Source organism: Henckelia pumila, unplaced genomic scaffold (genome assembly GCF_033568475.1).
Source record: "Henckelia pumila isolate YLH828 unplaced genomic scaffold, ASM3356847v2 CTG_461:::fragment_3, whole genome shotgun sequence".
NCBI lineage: Eukaryota > Viridiplantae > Streptophyta > Magnoliopsida > Lamiales > Gesneriaceae > Henckelia > Henckelia pumila.
The window spans coordinates 3,857,104-3,877,794 of NW_027331831.1; the positions used below are offsets into that span (position 1 = coordinate 3,857,104).

General features: G+C 30.6%; 1 protein-coding gene across 1 annotated transcript; it reads right to left on the bottom strand.

The window, feature by feature from the left end:
• Positions 1–6,276: 6,276 nt before the first annotated feature.
• LOC140872155 (transcription factor MYB114-like) lies at positions 6,277–7,364 on the bottom strand. Its single transcript, XM_073274936.1, has 3 exons — positions 7,066–7,364; positions 6,787–6,916; positions 6,277–6,707 (listed from the first exon to the last, which is right to left on the bottom strand). The coding sequence occupies exons 1-3, from the start codon at positions 7,226–7,228 to the stop codon at positions 6,419–6,421; spliced, it is 582 nt and encodes a 193-aa protein (XP_073131037.1). The 5' UTR covers positions 7,229–7,364; the 3' UTR covers positions 6,277–6,418.
• Between the last annotated feature and the right edge of the window lie 13,327 nt (positions 7,365–20,691).

The following is a 20,691-nucleotide window of genomic DNA, read 5'->3' on the forward strand; positions in this document are numbered from 1 at the left end:
GTCGAGGGTCCTGAATTGGTGCAGCAGATTGTAGACAAGGTAGATTTGATCAAACATATGATCAAAGTTGCTCAAGATAGACAAGCCAGTTATGCTAATATTCGCCGCAGGCCACTTCAGTTTGAGCCTGGTGAATATGTGTTCCTTCGAGTATCACCTTTCAGAAAGGTGATGAGATTCGGCGTGAAAGGCAAGTTATCTCCTCGTTTCATTGGGCCTTTCCAGATACTGGAAAAGATCGGAGATGTTGCATATCGTTTGGCGTTACCGCCAAATCTTTCCAGTATACATAATGTTTTTCATGTGTCGTTGCTTCGACAGTACATAGCTGATGAATATCATGTGATTCAGTCTACTGATATTCAGCTAGAGCCAGATCTGTCTTTTGTTGAACGATCAATCCGTATCCTAGACAGGAAGGAGAAAGTTCTTCGGAACAAGACTATACCACTTGTGATGGTACAGTGGCAGCGCCGAGGCGTTGAAGAAGCAACTTGGGAAACTGAGAGTCGTATGCAAGCGGAATATCCTGAGTTGTTTGCTTTGTACTTTTGATTTACCATGTAAGATGTAATTACAGTTGTTGTAATAAAACATGGTTTGATGTTTCATATTGTTATCTTGATTTTGTCTTTAGATGTTATTTCGCGGACGAAATATCTAAAGGTGGGGAGAATGTAGTAACCCAGATTCCATTTTAAGATAATAATATGTTAAACATGATTAAGGGTTAGTAATTTCGGAGTGTTATTGGACTTCGGAAGGGAATATGGGCTTTTGATTTTGGGCCGGATCGGAAGATCCAAACTCAGATCGGAAGCTCCGATCCTAGCCACTTTGGAAGCTCAGCGGAAGCACCGAGATCGGAAGCTCCGATCCTGGAACGGACGTTCCGATCTCCAGCTGCCAGCAATGCTCGATGACTCAGCCGCGAGTTTTGATAAGTGTTGAACGTAGAGCAGATCGGAAGCTCCGATCGCCCGATCGGAAGTTCCGATCCCGACGTGTCACACATGCACGCAGTGAGCTGGATCGGAAGCTCCGATCCTAAAATCGGAAGTTCCGATCCTGGCCGGGAATTTTGCCTATAAATAGGGCTTCTCAGATTCATTTCTAAATACGAATTCCCGAGCTTCTTTCTTCAGTTATATAGTGTGAGATATACACTTGAGGGCCCTATCGGTTATAATAAAGGTTCTGGAATAACCAAGGTGTGGTTATAGTCATCCGGGACTAGCGACTTCAAAGGGCTAACTAAGGACGAAGGTATGGTCCGGGAATCTATTTAAGTTTTGGGAGTACTTATTAGCTTAGTTAAGGCTTATAGAATTTATGTAGTGATACGGTGAACTTTTGAATATAGGCTTGGAACCTAGGATCTTACTATACTTGAACTAACCTAGAGGTATGTACACATTGACTGAGATTGCCAGCGGGTATACATGTTTATATGTTGCATTTATTTGGCATTATTATATGGAATGATGTATGATTTACCGTTTTCTATACTCATATGTCATGTGTATATACGCGTTGAGCCTATACCTTGTTATATCTGACTATAGAGCCGCTCAACTCTATACTCAATAGTCTGTCACTGAGAGTACCGCGATGGCGGGGGCATTTATATCTGTCTACTCTGGTGTACTAGACGAGTGTGATTGCACCCAGAGGTTGATCCGCGCGGTGGCAGCACTCATGTGGCGTCGGTTCTGAGCATGACTTTTCAGATGACCCTGTACCAGTCATCATGTTGCATGCATTATATACATATGTTTACTCATGTCTATGTACTGGGCGTTAGCGCTCACGTCCTAGTTGTTATCTTGGACACCCTATTCCATGGGGCAGGTCACAGGATGGACGGAGCCGGTAGTTCGAGGCAGGACTAGGGAGCCGGATCTTTTCAGGGGAATTTATACAGCAGGATTTGTTTTAGCTGTATAATGTTTACTGTTTAAGTATTTCGATTTGGTTGTATCACTACAGATTTAAGCCTGGATTATGTTACTAAGCTGATATGTAAATTATGGTTTTGTTTCCGCATGTTTTACTCTGTTAAGTTATTTTGCTGTATTAAGTTTAATGCATGTTATTAGTTGCCAGTTAGTAGGTGATACCATGCAAGGTCACTACAATATCCTTTGAAATTTATGGATTTGTCAGATGTGAGTGATATAGTGCAGTGTTGGGGAGTGAATTTGACTTCATAACCTCTATCGCACAATTGACTTATGCTTAGTAAGTTATGCTTAAGCCCTTTCACTAGGAGTACATCATCAATCAAGCAGGATTCAGATATACCTATTAAGCCGATTCCTTCGATAACTCCTTTGCTGTTGTCTCCAAATGTGACAGTTCCTTTCTCCTTTGGTTTGATGGATTGGAGTAGCTCTTTGTTCCCGGTCATATGTCTAGAACATCCACTGTCTAGATACCATATGCTTGGAAGAACAGCTTTCCTATTTCCCTGCAAAAATTTATTTTGGTACCTTTTAGTTCTTTTGGGTCCACAGAGTTAGAAAAAAGAAATACAAAATAGATTTCTAAGAGTTCAGTCTCTCATAGCGACATCATCGCCACTTTCCAAGAGTGCTCCCAGTAGTAGGTAGGGCTATGACCTCTTTAAAAACCTATTTTCTTGGACAGAGCAGCGTTCATCAGTAAGACCAGTCGCAAGTCAAGGCAGTTTAAACCGGTCTATGATGAACTCTCTTAGATCATGATCTCATAATGCCAACTGATGAGTTGTTAAGTACTCTTAGGCCTCCATTTCATATAACTTTTTTGATCATATTGAAATCTCAAGGATCTACATTTATATCTAGCATGACCAATTTTACAACAATAAGAGCATGTAGGGGGTGATCTCATTTTTGCTTTAGCAATTAGATTAGTAAAGTCTATTGATTTCTTACAGTACCCTATTCCACCCTTATCAAAACTACATTTTTGCATGCTAAGTAAATTATTCAAATTATTACTACTAACATTGAACTTATCAAAAGATTTTTCTAAGTGAGCTATGTCATCCTTTAATCTTAGGTTTTCATGCTCCTTAGTCTCTAATTCATGTTTGAGCTTTCTATTTTCTTTTCTAAGAGATTTAGCCATATCAAACATGTTTTTATATGCATGTAGAAGTTCGTCATAGGAAGGTACCTCGTCATCGTCGTCGGAGACGATGTCATCACTTTTAGCCATGAGGCAGATGTTTGCTTCCTCCTCGTCATCGTCGCTATCACTCCAAGTGGCTATGAGTGCTTTCTTCTTTCCTTTGTCAACTTTCTTCTTGAGAGGACACTCATTTGCATAGTGGCCTTGTTGTTGACAGTTGTAGCAGGTAACTTCTTTGTCCGTCTTATTTTTGAAGTTGTTTCCTCACATAAATCTTTTGAATTTTCTTGCAAAGAGTGCTATATCATCATCTTCATCTTCTTCTTTAGATTGGCTAGATAGAGCAATCCTCTTTGCCTTGATATCTTCTTTCTTTATTTCCTTTCTTGTAGACAATTCCAACTCATGGGTTTTTAGAGTTCCATGGAGTTGATCAAGGTCATAGGAAGCGGTGTCGCCTTTGTTGGATTCTATGATAGCCGTCCTCTTGGCATCCCACTCCTTGGGTAAGGCGCGTAGAGCTCTCCTCCACACTTGTTTGGTTGGATATTGTTTCCCAAGTTGGGCTAACTCATTGATGATTTGAGTAAGACTTCGAAACATTGTGTCAACATCCTCATTGGTTTCCATCTCAAATGTTTCGTATTTGAGTTGGAGTAGATCGATCTTTGTCTCTTTGACTTGATTAGTCCCTTCATGGCATATCTCCAACTTATCCCATATCTCTTTAGCGGATGAGAACATCGAGATCTGATTGTATTCGTTCATATCTAAGGAACAATGAAGAATATTCATGGCTTTAGCATTTTGAGATATAAGTTTCATATCCTCCTTAGAAAAGTCGTCCATTCCCTTAGGAATTTTGACACCCTCAACCTCTTTAGTAGGTATGTAGGGACCTTTCACAGTAACCTTCCAAAGGTCATAGTCTACGGATTGGATATATAGGGACATTCGATTTTTTCAATATCCGTAGTTTATGTCATTGAAAAGAGAAGGACGATTTGTTGATTGCCCTTGAGCATAGTCGCTCGCAAGATTTTCCATAAGAACCTTTTTGAAAATATTTTGAAAAGGGTGGCTCTGATACCACTTGTTAGAACCTAATGGGGAGGGAATTAGGTTCTATTGGCAAATTTAGCAATTTAAATCGATTATGCAAATACGCAAGCGGAAGACTTAAAGCAATTAATAATAAGTGCGGTAAATAAATACGTAATGTAAATAAAGCAGTAAAAGGGATAAGAGATGTTTATGGAAGTTCGACGATAAATCTTCTACGTCTCCCCTTCTTGGTTAAGATCGATTAACCAAGGATCCACTAGCACTTCGAACGACTTGGCTTTAATGGCTCCAAGAATAGCCTTACAACTTGACACGATCACCGCGCCGATACAACTCAATACTTGGCCTTAAGGTCTCCAAGGATAGCCACAACACTCACAACACTTGGCTTCACACTCAAGTGTTTACACCAACGATTTTCACAACCCCGGATACAACTCGATATATGAATATATTTTGAAAGCTCAAAGGGGCTACAAATTGCTCAACAAATAGCTCAAATAATGCTTAAGAGGATTGAGAGACTTGAAGATGTTGGAATGCTTGAAATGGTCTCGGAATGCCTCTATTTATAGCTGAAAATTCGGCATCGATCGGAACTTCCGTTCCCAGCATCGGAGCTTCCGAAATTTGAATTCTGAGTCACGCGGTTTGTACAGGATCGGAACTTTCGATCCCACTTCGGAGCTTTCGATCGGCGCATTAAATATGTTGTCGGGCAAAAGTCTTCCGGACAAGATTATCAGGCCGCCGTTGCAGATCGGAACTTCCGATCTATGATCGGTGCTTCCGATCTCGTCACTTCGTAGCTTCCGTTCTGCTTCCGAACAATATAAAATTCCTTAAAAATAGATCGGAGCTTCCGAACCTTGATCGGAACGTCCGATCGTCCCTTAGCTTCCGAAGGTCCTTCTGATCCTGATCGAAGGTTCCGAACTCCAATCGGAGCTTCCGAACTCGTAGCAGTATAAGTCTTTGAAATTTGTTTCTGATCTTGAATAAACTTGTACGCAATTGAGCCTTGAAAATTTTAACTCTGTAATAAGCTCATTGTAAACATTAGTAACATTTTAACCTAGTTTTGTTAATCATCAAAACATAGACAAAAGGGCCTTGTTAATGCATTAAAAACATTAATCTCACAATCGAGATTTATATGCGTTTAAGGCGTAACTATATATATATATATATATATATATATATATATATATATATATGTATAATATGATAGATAGATATATCAATCAAAAGAAATGAACCTAATTTTTGCACTATCCATATTTACACTTCTTATAAAAGACATGTTTAGAATTAATAATACACGGATACAGAACATCTTCGCATATATATATACACACACACACTAATTTTCATAATTTATACTTATTATATAATACTTGCACAACTTATAATAACCGGTTTGATGTATCAAATTGCATCAAATTTCTTCTCATTTTACCTCAAAATTTAACTCGGCTCTTCTTTAAGTTAAATCTCAACTCTACACATCTTCTTTCACTCTAACATCTTTTTTAGTAATTACATTTTGGCGAGAAATTACTATATTTAGTAAAAACTCAGTTTATATATATATATATATATATATATATATATATATATGGATAGATTGCTGGTGTAGATTTCGTATTGACTACAATGCTTATTTATTTTTTATAATTGATATTGTTGGAAAAGGAGATCGACGAGCTAGAGACATGTTTAGAATTAATAATACACATATACAAAACATCATCGCTCACATACATAATATATTAATTTTCATAATCTATACTTATTATATATATAATACTTGCACACTTTATAATAACCGGTTTGATGTATAAAATTACATCAAATTTTTTCTCAATTTACCTCAAAATTTAACTCAACTCTTCTTTAAGTTATATCTCAAATGACTAACTTATCCTATTTTTTTTTTTCTCTACACATCTTCTTTCACTCTAACATCTTTCCCAAATTTAATCTGGTTATAAATTCCTATTAAATTATTTACCCAAAATTTCAAATGTAGGTAAAACGACGTGAAATTAAGAGTCCAATAATAAGAAAAATGATTATATTATTACTATGGTTATAAAAATCATGATAATTATTTTATCACACGATACATGCGTGTCCATAGTTCACTAGTTTAGATAACATATCCACGTGCGAATCACGTGCTTCTCGTCAGTGCGTAGGAAGATAGAAAAATATAAATGGCCGGAGACAAAAATTATGCATCTCCCTCGAGTTCAAGAAAATTTTTGACCCATTCCAAGCCCTGTGTTCCTGGAATGGATGGTTCACATGATCCACTGCAGGTTTCTTCTTCTTCTTCTTCATCATTTACATGATCATCACAACTACTCTGCATCGAATTCTCATTGCCCAAGCATGAGTGTATTATCGATGAAGCTGGTAATTTCTTCATTAATTTCGCTTTCTTACTCAAATGAGAATTCCAATAATTCTTTATCTCATTATCCGTTCTGCCTGGAATTCTTCGCGCAATCAATGACCACCTATATATTATAAAACGTAACGTACCCATTAAATAGTATATATAATAATTACCTATATATATTATTAATTAATAATTACCTATTTCCTAAAAGCCTGTGAAGTCTAAGTATCAAATCATCTTCTGCATCAGAGATATTGCCTCTCTTAATATCAGGTTTAAGATAATTCAACCATCTTAACCTGCAACTTTTTCCACACCTATTCAAACCTACAAAAGGAAACAAAAGATTTTAATTAGTTTCAATAAAAATAATCTGTATACAAATATGTGTCCATGTAATATGTATTTTTTCAAAAAATGTCAATATGCAATTTATAAAAAAGATATTATCCACAAGAATGTTAGCTTGGCAGTACCTGATTTGTTAGCCACTGATTTCCACTTCTTGGGGCCATGTTTCTCTATGTACTGAGCTAGTTTTCTATCCTCTTCAGCTGTCCAAGCCCCTCTGTTGAATGATCCCGATCCCGATCCCGATCCCGATCCCGATCCCGATCCTCCGGTTTTCTCCGAAGCCATATATATGTATATTCAAGGTTTGCTCAGACTTGTATCTTTTCGCATATCATTATTTATATTATTTTTATTTATCTATAAATATACAGGGAGTAACGAAGAGAAAATCGTCGCGGGGGTTAAGAGATATAGAAATAGACGTAGCTGACTGGCTAGTGAACCGCGTGTGTACGAGCATATAAATATATATATTTATACTTTTCAATTATTATCAAGAATTCCGCAAACATGAACGTTAGTTAATTAATTACTCACGCAACAAGACAATGGACTTCAACTACCACTTCTTGTCATGTCGTGCAGTTGCCAAGCGCAAGTGTCGATGCTACCCACAAATACTACCCATGGATATTACTCCATGGACACGTTTTTCATCGGCCAATCATGTGGGCTCGACATAAAATTGGCCAATAAAAAACTGACACTATGCCCTCACTGCAGCATTCATCGATTTTTCTGTTGCAAAGCATCGTAAATTTATAAACTATTATTTGGATAATGATATACGTATACATAAAGAGTTACATGTCATATTAAGTTTTAGGAAAGTATCTCAATTTTTTTTTAAAATTTTTTTCTTTTCAACTTACAATTATTTTTCTTGTTCAAAATTTTTTTTAATAAAAATATTATTATTTTTATTTATTACTTACTTATAGAATTAATTTTACCGAGTTTAACAAAAATAATTATTTTATAAAATTTTAAAAATAATTATTTACTGAATTCAAAAAAAAAATTATTTATTTTTATGGTAAATATATTTTAAAATTTTTAACATCAAACTTTCAAATTTAAATCATATATAGGCTAGATTTTATTATTATTTATTTAAATTAAAATATATTTATTATTATGCGTGTTAATTAATTTTTTGTTAAAAAACAACAAAATAAAAAATCAAATCATGTAAGTTTGGGTTGATCGGGTTAGTCGAGTTCGGATCGATCTCTTTTGGATTTATTCACGCATATATATATACTCATCTATTACATTTTTCTGAATGAATCTCCGTGTGAATAGGTTCACGCATATATACTCATCTTACATATTTCTACAAAAACAAAAAAAAAAATTGTAACTAACTAAAGTGAGAATTCCATCGCCCTTTGCGTGATGTAATCTTCACGGCTTCACCCCACGCAGGCTTGTGACGTCCTCTCAAAACTTCAGATATCGGCGTTTCTTGGGCTGAAATAGATGTATACCCTTTGGTCTCTAAGTTCTTTTGTACTTGGCCTGACTATTTTGATATTATCCCCATCCGGCCCATTCTTTAACTTGCTGCCCCAATAAAATAGAATGTGTCTCAATAATTATTGGACTATTATATATATATATATATATATATATATATATATATATATATATATATGTTTGATATTCTGAATACTCATCGTGAGAATCGGTTGACATGACATCTTACATTCAATATGTGAATGTCGTATCAGTACTTGATCCTCATGTTAGGTGATCATGAGATCAAAACTCTATAATATATGTAGATAGAGAGAGCACTTCCATGTGTAGATAAATTGAAAAGTAACTATTAATTTCCATATTTTGAAAAAAATAGCTTATAACAGATTGCCTAGTATGGTTTACCTGGCTAACGTAATTTGCAGGATGTTGCGTAAGTATGGAGGTTTATATGATGCGCACCGAAAGGTAGCGGCTGCGGATTCTCACATCATAAAAAATATAAAAAAATAAAAATATCTAGGGATGTAAACGAGCCGAGCCGAGCCGAGCCGAGCCAAGTCGAACTTTTGAATGTTCAAGCTCGGTTCATTTATAACCGAGCCGAGCCCGAGCTTATTTAACGAATATATTCATGGCTCACGAGCTTAATCGAGCTTTTATCGAGCCTAAACGAGTTTAATATATTTAAACTATAAATTTAAATATTCATTAAATTAATTAAAAACTAAATTATATATTTTAAAAAAATATAATATTATTATTAAAATTTGTAATTTTATTCTAATAAATTAATTTTTATAGATTTTTCAATATTTTTCATAAGTAAAGTGTAAATTTATAAATTAAATATCAATACTATTATTTTTTCGTCTAAGAGATGACTTACGAGCTTGTTAACGAGCCTGTTAACAAGCATGTTCACGAGCTAACGAAACGAATATTGTAAAACGAGAGCTTGGTACGTTTGCCTTAACGAACCTCATTAAACGAGCTCGAACGAGCTTTTAATGAGCCGAGCCCCGAACAGCTTGCGAACTGTTCGGCTCATTTACATCCCTAAAAATATCTCAAACTCTAATAAAACAAATTAAGCAGTCCGACTGTGGCAAAAAGAAAAAAAACAGAAAGAAAGAAATTCAAATTTGACCTTCCCGAACCATGTATGACGCAAATAGAGTTGGGCTCAAGTAAATGCCCAGGAAATACAACAATATTAATAGGCGTATTCGGAGTGAAATTTGAAATGGTATACATTTTGACTTTAATAATTTGGGTAAATGATATTTTTGGCCATTTGGTTCACTCATTTTTCCTACATATTTTGATTTTATAGTCGATTAGGTTCTCAAATTTTGGTTTTATTGTTTTAACTTTCATAATATATATATTTATTGTATTAAGTTCAAACTGCCTTTATTTGTACTTTACAGTTGTCAACAGCTTAGAACCATTCAAGACAGTTCAAGCCATTTAGAACCGTTCAAAAAGGCTCAAGACAGTTCAAGCTAAGATCAAAACCGTACAAGATCATTTCAAAGACTTGCAAACTATTCGAACATATCAACTGCTCAGGGTATATCTGAAGATCTCAACCGCTGACAAGCAATCAACTTACCATAACAGTTCAAACCGCAGACCGTTGGAAATATTATCGTTGAACTGATAAATCCACTTCAATATTCGTGCAAGAGAAGTCACTCTATGTATACTTCAAAAAGTTCTGACAAAATCGTTGGACATCGATGAGTAAAGAACATATATTCAAATATTTTCCAAAAGTAATAACCGAAAACTGTCTACTTTATTTGTAACAGCAATCACTCTCACCCATTTCAGGAACTATCTACTACATCTTTACTTCTCGCATTAAATAAAAGATACAATCGAACGTTAGCAAAGTTATCTACAAATAGAGGATGCCAAGTGATGTTTCAGAACACACGAAATTATCGCATTGAAAATCACAAGCTTGCATTCTCAAAGCACTATCAAAGTTTAACTCTATTTTGCTCAATTAATTGCTCACACTTATCAGAAAATGAATCAGATAATCAAAGATCGATCACGGAGGCTTAAAGAGTTAATCGTTAATCTTTAAATTATTGAAGGAGTTGCTCACCAATTTGAATCTAATGATTTTGAGTATAAAACTTCATAAAAACTCTTGGATCGTTTTCCACATTTACTTTGTGGTTTAACTGTTTTAAAGTTGAGAAAAACAGGTCTTTGATAGCAAACTTATCAAGACAGTTTGCAATATTTGTCAAAATATTTGAAATATTATAAGACTGTGTATTCACACCTTCTACATACACAACCGATCGATAAAAACATATATATTTATTGCTAGAGTTCATTTCTTATTCTTGCAATCCATAGTTACAAGGTTATACATATCTTACTATATTATTAAAGTAGCTAGAGACCCTCTAATTAACAAACTTTCAGTTAATTGGTGAAACTTGATTTGAAATTACCATTATCTCCTAACTTAATTTTCAATAAAACCAAAATTATTGGGCAAAATAGTCATTTTATATAGTTTCATCTTTTTTAGCCATTAAAAGCTCACTTTGTGTTCTTTGATATTATTTTATTTACAAATATGACACTCACTTTATAAGATATATATATTTTTTGTGAATATTTGTTTATGAAAACGTTATATTTTTATTATTTTTTAATTTTACAATTTATTATTTATTGTTTTATTATTTTTTAATTTTACAATTTATTATTTATTGTATTTTTTAAAAAATGAAATGTACGAGCACGCAACGCGTGCAGCGGAATACTAGTAGTAATAAGGTGAGAAATGTTTGGATCGAAATTATTTAATTTGTTAGCCAAATATTAAACGTGAATTGAACAGAAACAATATACTAATAACAAGTAATGATCGTAGTACAATACAACAATATAATGAGTGCTTAACTACTGATCAACAGTAATAAAAAACTGATTAAGCAGCAAGAGAAACAGTAAAGCAAATGATAAATAATAAAAAAAACTGTAAAGCAAACCGAGGCCTGTAACAATTACAATTTTCTTAAAACAGATTCATCGCCTCCACAAGATGCTTGAGGATCAACACGTACAGACGTCTATTTTTCATGATACAACGGAAAAACCAGTAGCAAACTAAGCACAATTTCACTATTCCGACGAATTGAATCGTACCTTCACCTTATCATCAAAACTTAACGGAGGCCAAATGAAAAGCTAGCAATATGACAATGCAAGAGAATTTTTGAGTGAGATCTTGAATATTGTGTGTGTGGATTGAGAAAATGAGCACACTATTTATAAGCTTCAAAAAGCACAACAAGAGTCATAAGATTAATTAACTCAATTAATCTTTCATTTAACTCAAGAATGTGGAAAACCAAAAGTTTCAAATTACTTCTAGAATGTGGAGAGCCAAATGACACTCTCATATTCATAATCCATTATTTGCATTCAAAAATTTTATTTAAATATATTTCCAACATAATATTTAAATAAGATGAATTGCGGATTCTCGTATAAGATGGACTACCCATTTATTCTTCGAGAGGGAATATTTAACAAATGATTTTTAGTTTGTTTGACCCGAATTTAAAATCTAACTTTTTAAATTTTTTAACATTTGTTTGATATCTATACTTCCTACGTGTTTCATGTTTGAAAGTTATTTTGCAAAATAATAATAACAATAACAATAACAATAAAAATAAAAACAATTATTATTATTATTGAAAAAATGTCACAATTCGAAAAAAAAATGTTGGACGAAGAACATTTTTCAAACTATGTCACGAGATACAAACCTACCAAAATATAATATTTTTTATTAAATAAAACTGGAATATTAGTACAATTTGAGACGAATGTGTTTTTGGTCCAGAAACTATATAATCATATAGCACAGTCCAAACCCCCCCTTTTTTTAAAAAAAAAAAAAAACTATTATATAGGTAACCAAAATAATTAATGATGTGTAAAACTTTTACCCTTGATTATTTACGCGTTGTTTAATTTCTATGAAATACTTATGTGAAATTCAGCTTCATGACTTCGTGATCAATTCTTAAGTACAAGTACACACACGAAATCTCTTTGGCTCAGATTAATTTTTAAATATTATAATCGTTACGCGATGTGAATGTATAAAAAGTGAGAGTATTCATAATCGAGAGATTAAAAATCATAATTCTTGAATAATTAAAATTTAATTTGTTAATTTCGATAAATTTCGCTACTTCAAAATAAATTGTAATGGTTGGAAAAAAAATAAAAAGTTCAAGTCATATTTATTTCCGTATAATTATAAATTCATGATATTCTAAAATGAGTTCCAATATATATTGTATATAAAATTTAACTTTTTTTTGTTAAGGAAAAATTACAATTTTGGTCCGATAATTTTGTATTAATGATTTTGGTCCTTTATGTTTTCAAATTTCAGTTTCGTCTTGTGTGTTTCAATTTCCGACAATTTTAGTCATTTTTATCGAAATGTTGATATAATACTGCACATGTCAACGCTGTTAATTGAAATATGACAACATAGATGATCAAAATCACAAAAAGACAAACATACATGATCAAAAAAATAAATTTTTTTGTTAATAATATATAATTTATTAAATTAAATTCAAACCCGCTCTCATTTTAATTTCTGAACCGTTCTTGTATCATGATCTTAAAGTGAGTTGTTCTAACCCTTCAACTTAATTTAATAATATGATAGCCAGTAAGTATTGGTTTATTACATATTCAAATACATTGTTTATATTTTTAAAAAAAATCAGATCCAGCAAGAAAAATCAGTTGGATGTAAAGACACCATCACACCAATGTAGAAATTATTGGTTCAAAATCTTTGAAGTGTCCAAGTACCAAAAAGAAGAGTAGTTTATTCAAAAGCGTGAAGCCAATTTACTCAATTTAACGATTAATTAATTTGTGTTGTATAATTAAAAATTATTTAATTTGATCCTATTTATTGTGCTTTACACCACACATTCAATTGATTAATGGGTGTCGTAATCATAAAACAGTATCCTATTTAAAATCACGTAATTTTATAACATTATGATTATATGATTGTGTGAACCTGAGCTACACACACAAATATATAATATTATTATGAGAGTATGCTATTAGACATTTTATGAGCACTGTAAATGTTCACATGAACACTTTGTGTTATGTGTATCAACGATCCCTTCATATATATTTTTAAATCTTGATTACTGTGTTGCATTAAATGTTTTATGATTTTCACATAAACATCGATATCTTGTGGCGTTCATAATCTTGATAATTGTGTTGTATTAAATGTTTTACGGTTTTCACACATGAACATCTTGTGGCGTCCAAGGCTCAAAATATCAAAATTATATATATATATATATATATATATATATATATATATATATATATATATATTAGAGTTTTTTTCAAGTGCCCACCTACCATGCCCATCATCATGCTCACCAATGATGTGACACTATTCAATTGGACCTACAATTTATCACATCTTTATCACATCCAATAGAATAGTGCCACATCATTGGTGGACATGGTAGGTGGGCACTTAAAAAAAATTCTATATATATATATATATTCTCTTTTATTTATTAGTAGGTTCACATATTAAAGTGTTTTTTGCCATTTGGAGGTAAGATTTAATTAATTGGTGAGTGAAAGTTAATTTCGGCGCAAAGTTAACTTTTTCAAAGTTGATTAAATCAGGATTGCAGAGGAGGTTTAAAATACATACAGGATTATGATTTTCATTGAGAAAATAAAACTCATTTATATTTTTTATGATTACGAAATATTTTTGTTGGTCCACAAATTATTTTTCAGTGTAGTATAGATTACTATCACAAAAACTTCAGTAAAATTGTCTTACGGTTTAATTTTGTATGACGTACAGATCTTTGACACGACCCAACTCATGAAAAAAATATTAATTTTATGTAAAAAAAAAAAAATATGACTTTTAATTTCAAATATAGTCTAGGTCGAGACCATATCACAATAGACTTATCCTACCATCACGGAGGTGATGGCCGGATGAGACTAGTCAACGATATACAAAAACTCTAGTGAGACGGTCTTTCACGTTAATCTTTTGAGACATATATATTATTTGGATCACCCGTGAAAAAAATTATTATTTTTATATCAAAAATATTACTTTTATTGTAAATATGAGCATGTTTAACTCTCTCAAAGATAAAGATATATGAGACTGTCTCACAAGACACCTGCCCCTAACGAGATAGAGAGATGCATGATAGGATATAGAGATTACGATAAAACAAATTACATTTAATTTACAGTCTAATTATACACGTCTCGCTCATCTCATCATAAGTTATGCATTAATTTTAACTTAACTTTGTGTAATAGTTTTATTTTTAGTTTAATATTGAGAATGCAAAGTTCATGAGAGGGAAATTATAAAATGACCTAACTGATTTTAATATATAAAAAAAAGTGTAAAATTGCACCTCCTCAAGTGGAAATCAATAAGTTTGGTGACTGTCTGCCTCAATAATCCATATGACATATCCAAGTTGGTTATATGTGTGACAATTCAATTTGCCATTTAATTAATTATTTAATTTCTTTCGCAATATAATTGTTTGGCGACGTCATAATTAATTTGTGTTAAAAGTTAAAACGTTTCACGACTTTTTAGCACAATTGGTCTTATTAATTAATGGTATCTGACTCACAACTACAATGCACTGATGTAAAAGATCCATGGTGGATACTTCTTCCATTTCTCCTACACATGATTTATATATGATGCATATATTTTTGTTTATTCTAAATGTATATATATAGAAAATTAATGACTATTTTTATATAACTCGGATAACGTATATGTATGTTCGATTCGACTCTGCTTATGTACACATGTATATAAATATAAATAAAAAAATACTCATGTATGTCGTATGCGCGCACTCAAAAGATAGATATAAAGAAATTGTTTTTACTTTATTTTTTTTATATTGAATGTGGCTCTTGATGGGCAGAAAATTCCATTGCTGTGATCATGTATACATGGTGTTGATACGCTGTGAAAAGTGGATACGACGTTGGATGCGATATCTTTGGTGAATTTAAAAAACTTGAAAAGTTTGAGGTTTTAAAGGGGCATTGTGTATTAAATACAAAGATTAGATTGTGGATGATCTATATAATGATTTTGTCACATGCGTGCAATATTGTAGTTAGTTTTATAACCACACGACAGATCGAGTTATTTTTGTATAAAAATATTTGGATGGACACAAATGTGATTTTTGGAATTACGTAAAAATACAGAACAAAGATTATTATTACTTTTTTCGAAAAAAAAAAAGACAAATTCATGTTACTGGTTTTATATTTTTGTCTATTGACTCATTCTGTAATTTTAATACCCAAAGAGCCCAAAAAGTTATCTTTTATTATTATTATTATTATTATTATTATTATTATTATTATTATTATTATTATTATTATTATTATTATTATTGTTATTATTATTATTATTATTATTATTATTATTATTATTATGAGACACTTCGAATTTTTTAAAACTATTAGTTGTACTTTTATCTTAGAGCTAGCCATCATGATACCCGAAATTTTCAATAAATATTTATTGGGTAAATTATATACTTCTAGTTTCGTATGTTTGTTTATTTGTGATTTTGATCCTTTATGTTATCAAATTTCAGTTTTATTTTGCTTTTTTTTTTTTTACAATCTAAGTATTTTATCTTATACGATAACACTGGTGCAACGTGTGTAGTGTCATGTGATATGTCAAAATTCCTAATAAAAGAACTAAAATTACCAAGACTCAAATGATATAATTAATATTAAGATTTAAATTTGATAATATAGAAAATTAAAATCACGAAACAAATATACAAAGATAAAAAATATGATTTTCTTTAAATTTTCTTTCATGTAATAATAATAATTATAAAAGTCAACTTTATGATCGGGGCAAGTAAAATAGGACAAGTAGGAAACAAAATAATTAAATTTTTGACATTTTTATTATTTCCGATTAGGGCAAGTATTCTCGGCCAACACAACTCAAGCGAAGAAAATTCAAATTTTCTTACATAATTGCTACTCAACTGTATCTAATATTCTCAAGAATACATTAGTTTTTATATTGAAAAGTGGATTTTCGCGTTCCAAAAAAAAAAAAAAAACATAACAAAAAGGATTTGTTGCATTTTTGTGTAATGTCATGAAAGCATTAATACTGAATATTGATTCTGTATCATTGAATGGATGAATCATGAGAAAAATATTTTGGTTTTGTAACTTACACATTTTTCATTTTTTATTTTGTTATATAGGTCAATTATTAGTTTAGTCCACTAACTAGTACCATATTTTTCATTTAATTTGAACATTTTTCTCTGGAATATTGACGTGATATTAAATAAGTCAACAATGTTTGATGTCACGTCATCATTTTTCAATACATTACGAGGAAAAAGATCTGCTTTCCCATAAATCCATCTAAAAGTTATTTGTTTCTGTTTTCCATTTTTTTTCTGTAAATTTGCCTCAGACTTCTTTTTTCTTAAAAAAAATAAAATAAATCACAACGATTTCTTTCATTTAGTTTCGTATTAATCATGTGGACCTGTGGCTTCGAAATACTACTCCACAATTTGGTAATATATACTAATTAGAAATGGATGTTTTAATTTCGACTATTTATATTTATATTAGCAGGAATCGCCCTTGTTCATGTCATAAAACTAAGAGGTGGCTAAATCTTGCATACAGTGGATGGCTACGTTTGTATACCAAAACGACAACAAAAAAAAAAATGTTTACAGTGGATGGCTACGTTTAAATATCTTTGTTTTAATTTTTACGGAGTTTTTTTCTATAAATTTTACAAGATAATGCATGGATATTTGAAATAAGAAGCTGCATAATGTACTATTTAAATATTCAGATTTCTTACACAATAGAATCTGGATATTTAAAATAAAAAATATACGATATATTACTTAAATATCTTTATTTTTCTATTAATCTAATAAGATAGTATGCGGATATCTAAAAAGTACATACTATACTTTAAGTTTGTCAAATACTATTGGTCATAGACTTTTGTATCACTTAAGCATTGAAAAACACCTATAAATTCTCATAAACCAACAAAATTTATGATCACACTATCAAAAACAGAAAATGGTCAATTAACAATAAATAGTGATTATGTTGGTTTTGAGTCTTATGTTATTAATTGATATACAGATCGATCGATGCATGACATTTTATAAAAAAAAATATTAAGAATTTAATTTTTTCGTGATTATTTTAGAAAAAAATATTAGTAACATAAATTATATTTTAAAAACATAAACCGTATTCGATATGGTACTGTACGATACGGTATACCACCCTAATACATCATAAATATAAGAAAACTACGGTATTATTATATAAAGTTTTATATCGTAATTTTAAAGAAAATTTAATTTTTGCATGATTATTTTAGAGAAAATATTTGTAACATAAATTATATTTTAAAAACATAAACCGTTTTCGATATGGTATGGTACGATACGGTATACCACCCTAATACATCATAAATATAAGAAAATTACGTATTGTTATATACAGTTTTATACCGTACCAAAATTTCAGTATCGTTATATATAGTTTTATACCGAAAAAAAACCTTATATTTGTAAAATTTATTTTTATAAAAACCAAATATATATATTTTTAAATACTGTTTCGGTATTCGATCGGTACACCGGTATATACCGAATTTTTAAATTTCATACTGTTACTGTATCGAAAAATTCAATATCGTTACCGTACCGAAAATTAGGTAAATTCGGTATTTTTTTATACGAAAAATTCGAATTGGTGTTTTTTTTCCACCCCTATGATGTATGCATTTATTGTACCAAACCTACTAAAAAATCGACGAACCAGGTGAGTTGCCTAAATTGCGTCAAATTAAATATGGACATTGATTCCAAAGTAATTAATAATGTCATTTAGAAAGTTCTCCGAACAATATTCCCATGGTAATTGATAAATAATTATTAAAACATTTATTCAGCCTTACAAATATAAGTTTATTAATATTCAATTATTCATAACAGATACATTATGATATCAAATATATATCATGATGTTTAGTTTTACAAATATAAATTGATAATATTGATAAAATATGGAGAATTAATGTTATTGACATTCCAAAAAGTATTAATCACACTCCAAATTATATTTTTATTATACTAATTGACAAAATTACTCTTATTTATGAATTTTTAAATACATATAAAATCTTGTTTGACCTTCCAAACTTATACTTTTGCATTTATTATGAAATTTATTATGTTTACATTATTCATAGATTTATTCTAGATATAATCAAACAATAAAATTTTAACAACTCAAGTACAAAAATATTAATATATTTTATGTTTTATCTCGAATTCTAAAAAATATTATAAAACTTTGGTTAAATCAAATTAAATATTAATTATTATCTAAATTGGTATATAATTTTTATTTTATTATATCATGATTATCTCGATTATTAATTTTAATGACATATATTATTTTATTTTAATTCATTAAATATTTGAAAATTTGACCAAAAAATAAATTGAAGTTCCGGGAATATATTTGTTATTTTTATTTTAAAAAATATTCAATTTCCTTTAGTTATTGAAAATATTTACTTAATTTTATTACTTAGAAATAAATTATTCTGATTAGTATCATTTTAATTATTTTATTTTATTGGTTTCCCAATCAAGTGATCACACAGTAATATACATTATTTAGTTTATAGTGAAAATAATATTACAATTCACAATATATTATAAAAAAATTAAAATAAATTTTATATTCCATTTTTGAATATAATATATTTTTATTTAAAAATTATGTTATTACTTTGATAAGCAAAATATCGAGTCATATAAACTAATGTAATTAATGGTATAAAATTTTTTTATAACTATATAAATATTTAATAATTCATTTAAATTTTAATATTATTTCTATTGTATAAAATAATTAAAAATCCTTCAAATTCAGTCAATACGACGATAGATTATATTTGTAGGCGGTTTACTATATAATTTTTTTTTCTATTTTGAAAATTAGTTTTAAGATTTTCTCCAAAAATAATTGATTGCTTATTTATTTGTTTATTAATTATACAAGTTGGTTTATATTATGTATGTGTTTAAATTTAGAATTTGAAAACTTAACTAAAGAATATGAAAGTATGATATTGTCAATATATAAATAAAAATTAAAGTGGAATGTGATCATTAGTATTTTTTGGATGATAAATAACACTCCTCGTAAAAGATCATTAACAATAATATAATATAAGATAGCAAAGATCATGATGTTTGAGGAAGTTGTGCAGAAATTCATTGGTTATCATGTTGTTGAAGATGCAAGCAAATTGTTAATACGTACTTTAGGTCGTAAATGGACACCTTCGACGACTAAAATCACTTTTGATTAACATGAATCACAATAGATAGTCGTGAAAAATCGACAAATCATTCACCAATAAATCAAACATATTGTCGGAGAAGGAAGATCATCAAATAACAACAAAGCAGGAAAAAAATGTGATAAGAAGCAAACTATATGAGCATTTTTGAAACACGTGTCTCCCAAAAAATGACATGATAAATGTTGAAAACGATGAAATAGGTCATTATACCAAAATAAACACTTGGAATTTAATTCTGATTGGGTTATATATTGCGTGGTTGATACGTTTCACAAGTCATCATTAATGGGTTAATGAGATCCTAATTCCAATCATATGGATAATACCCAAATCATTCATCTAAGGATCTACATCTTAACACACATGCATAACTAATATTATAGGGTTGACATGACAAATCATGGGTTGTGAAATAAGTTAGTTCAACTCACCAGGGTATTACCCATTACGGGTAATGCTACGTGTACACAGAGTCTTACACGTTGGGTTACACATGAGACTTAAAATTACATGATTATTCTTGCACTTTATTTGGAAAAAATCTTTCAAAAATACATGTAGGATAATCATGTAATTTTAAGTCTCATGTATAATCCAACATGTAAGACTCTGTGTACACGCAACATTACTCATTACCCTAATAAGAGATCTAACAACCCATGAGTTGTTACGTCAACCCTATAATATTAATTATGCATATGCGTTGAGATATGGACCCTGGATAAAT

Bases quoted from the DNA above. Each gene is read 5' to 3' on its own strand.
- LOC140872155 (XM_073274936.1), bottom strand. From the start codon at position 7,228: ATGGCTTCGGAGAAAACCGGAGGATCGGGATCGGGATCGGGATCGGGA. The intron at 6,917-7,065 runs GTACTGCCAAGC...TTCCTTTTGTAG, and splicing joins ATCAGTGGCTAACAAATCAG to GTTTGAATAGGTGTGGAAAA. The intron at 6,708-6,786 runs GTAATTATTAAT...TATAATATATAG, and splicing joins CACAGGCTTTTAGGAAATAG to GTGGTCATTGATTGCGCGAA.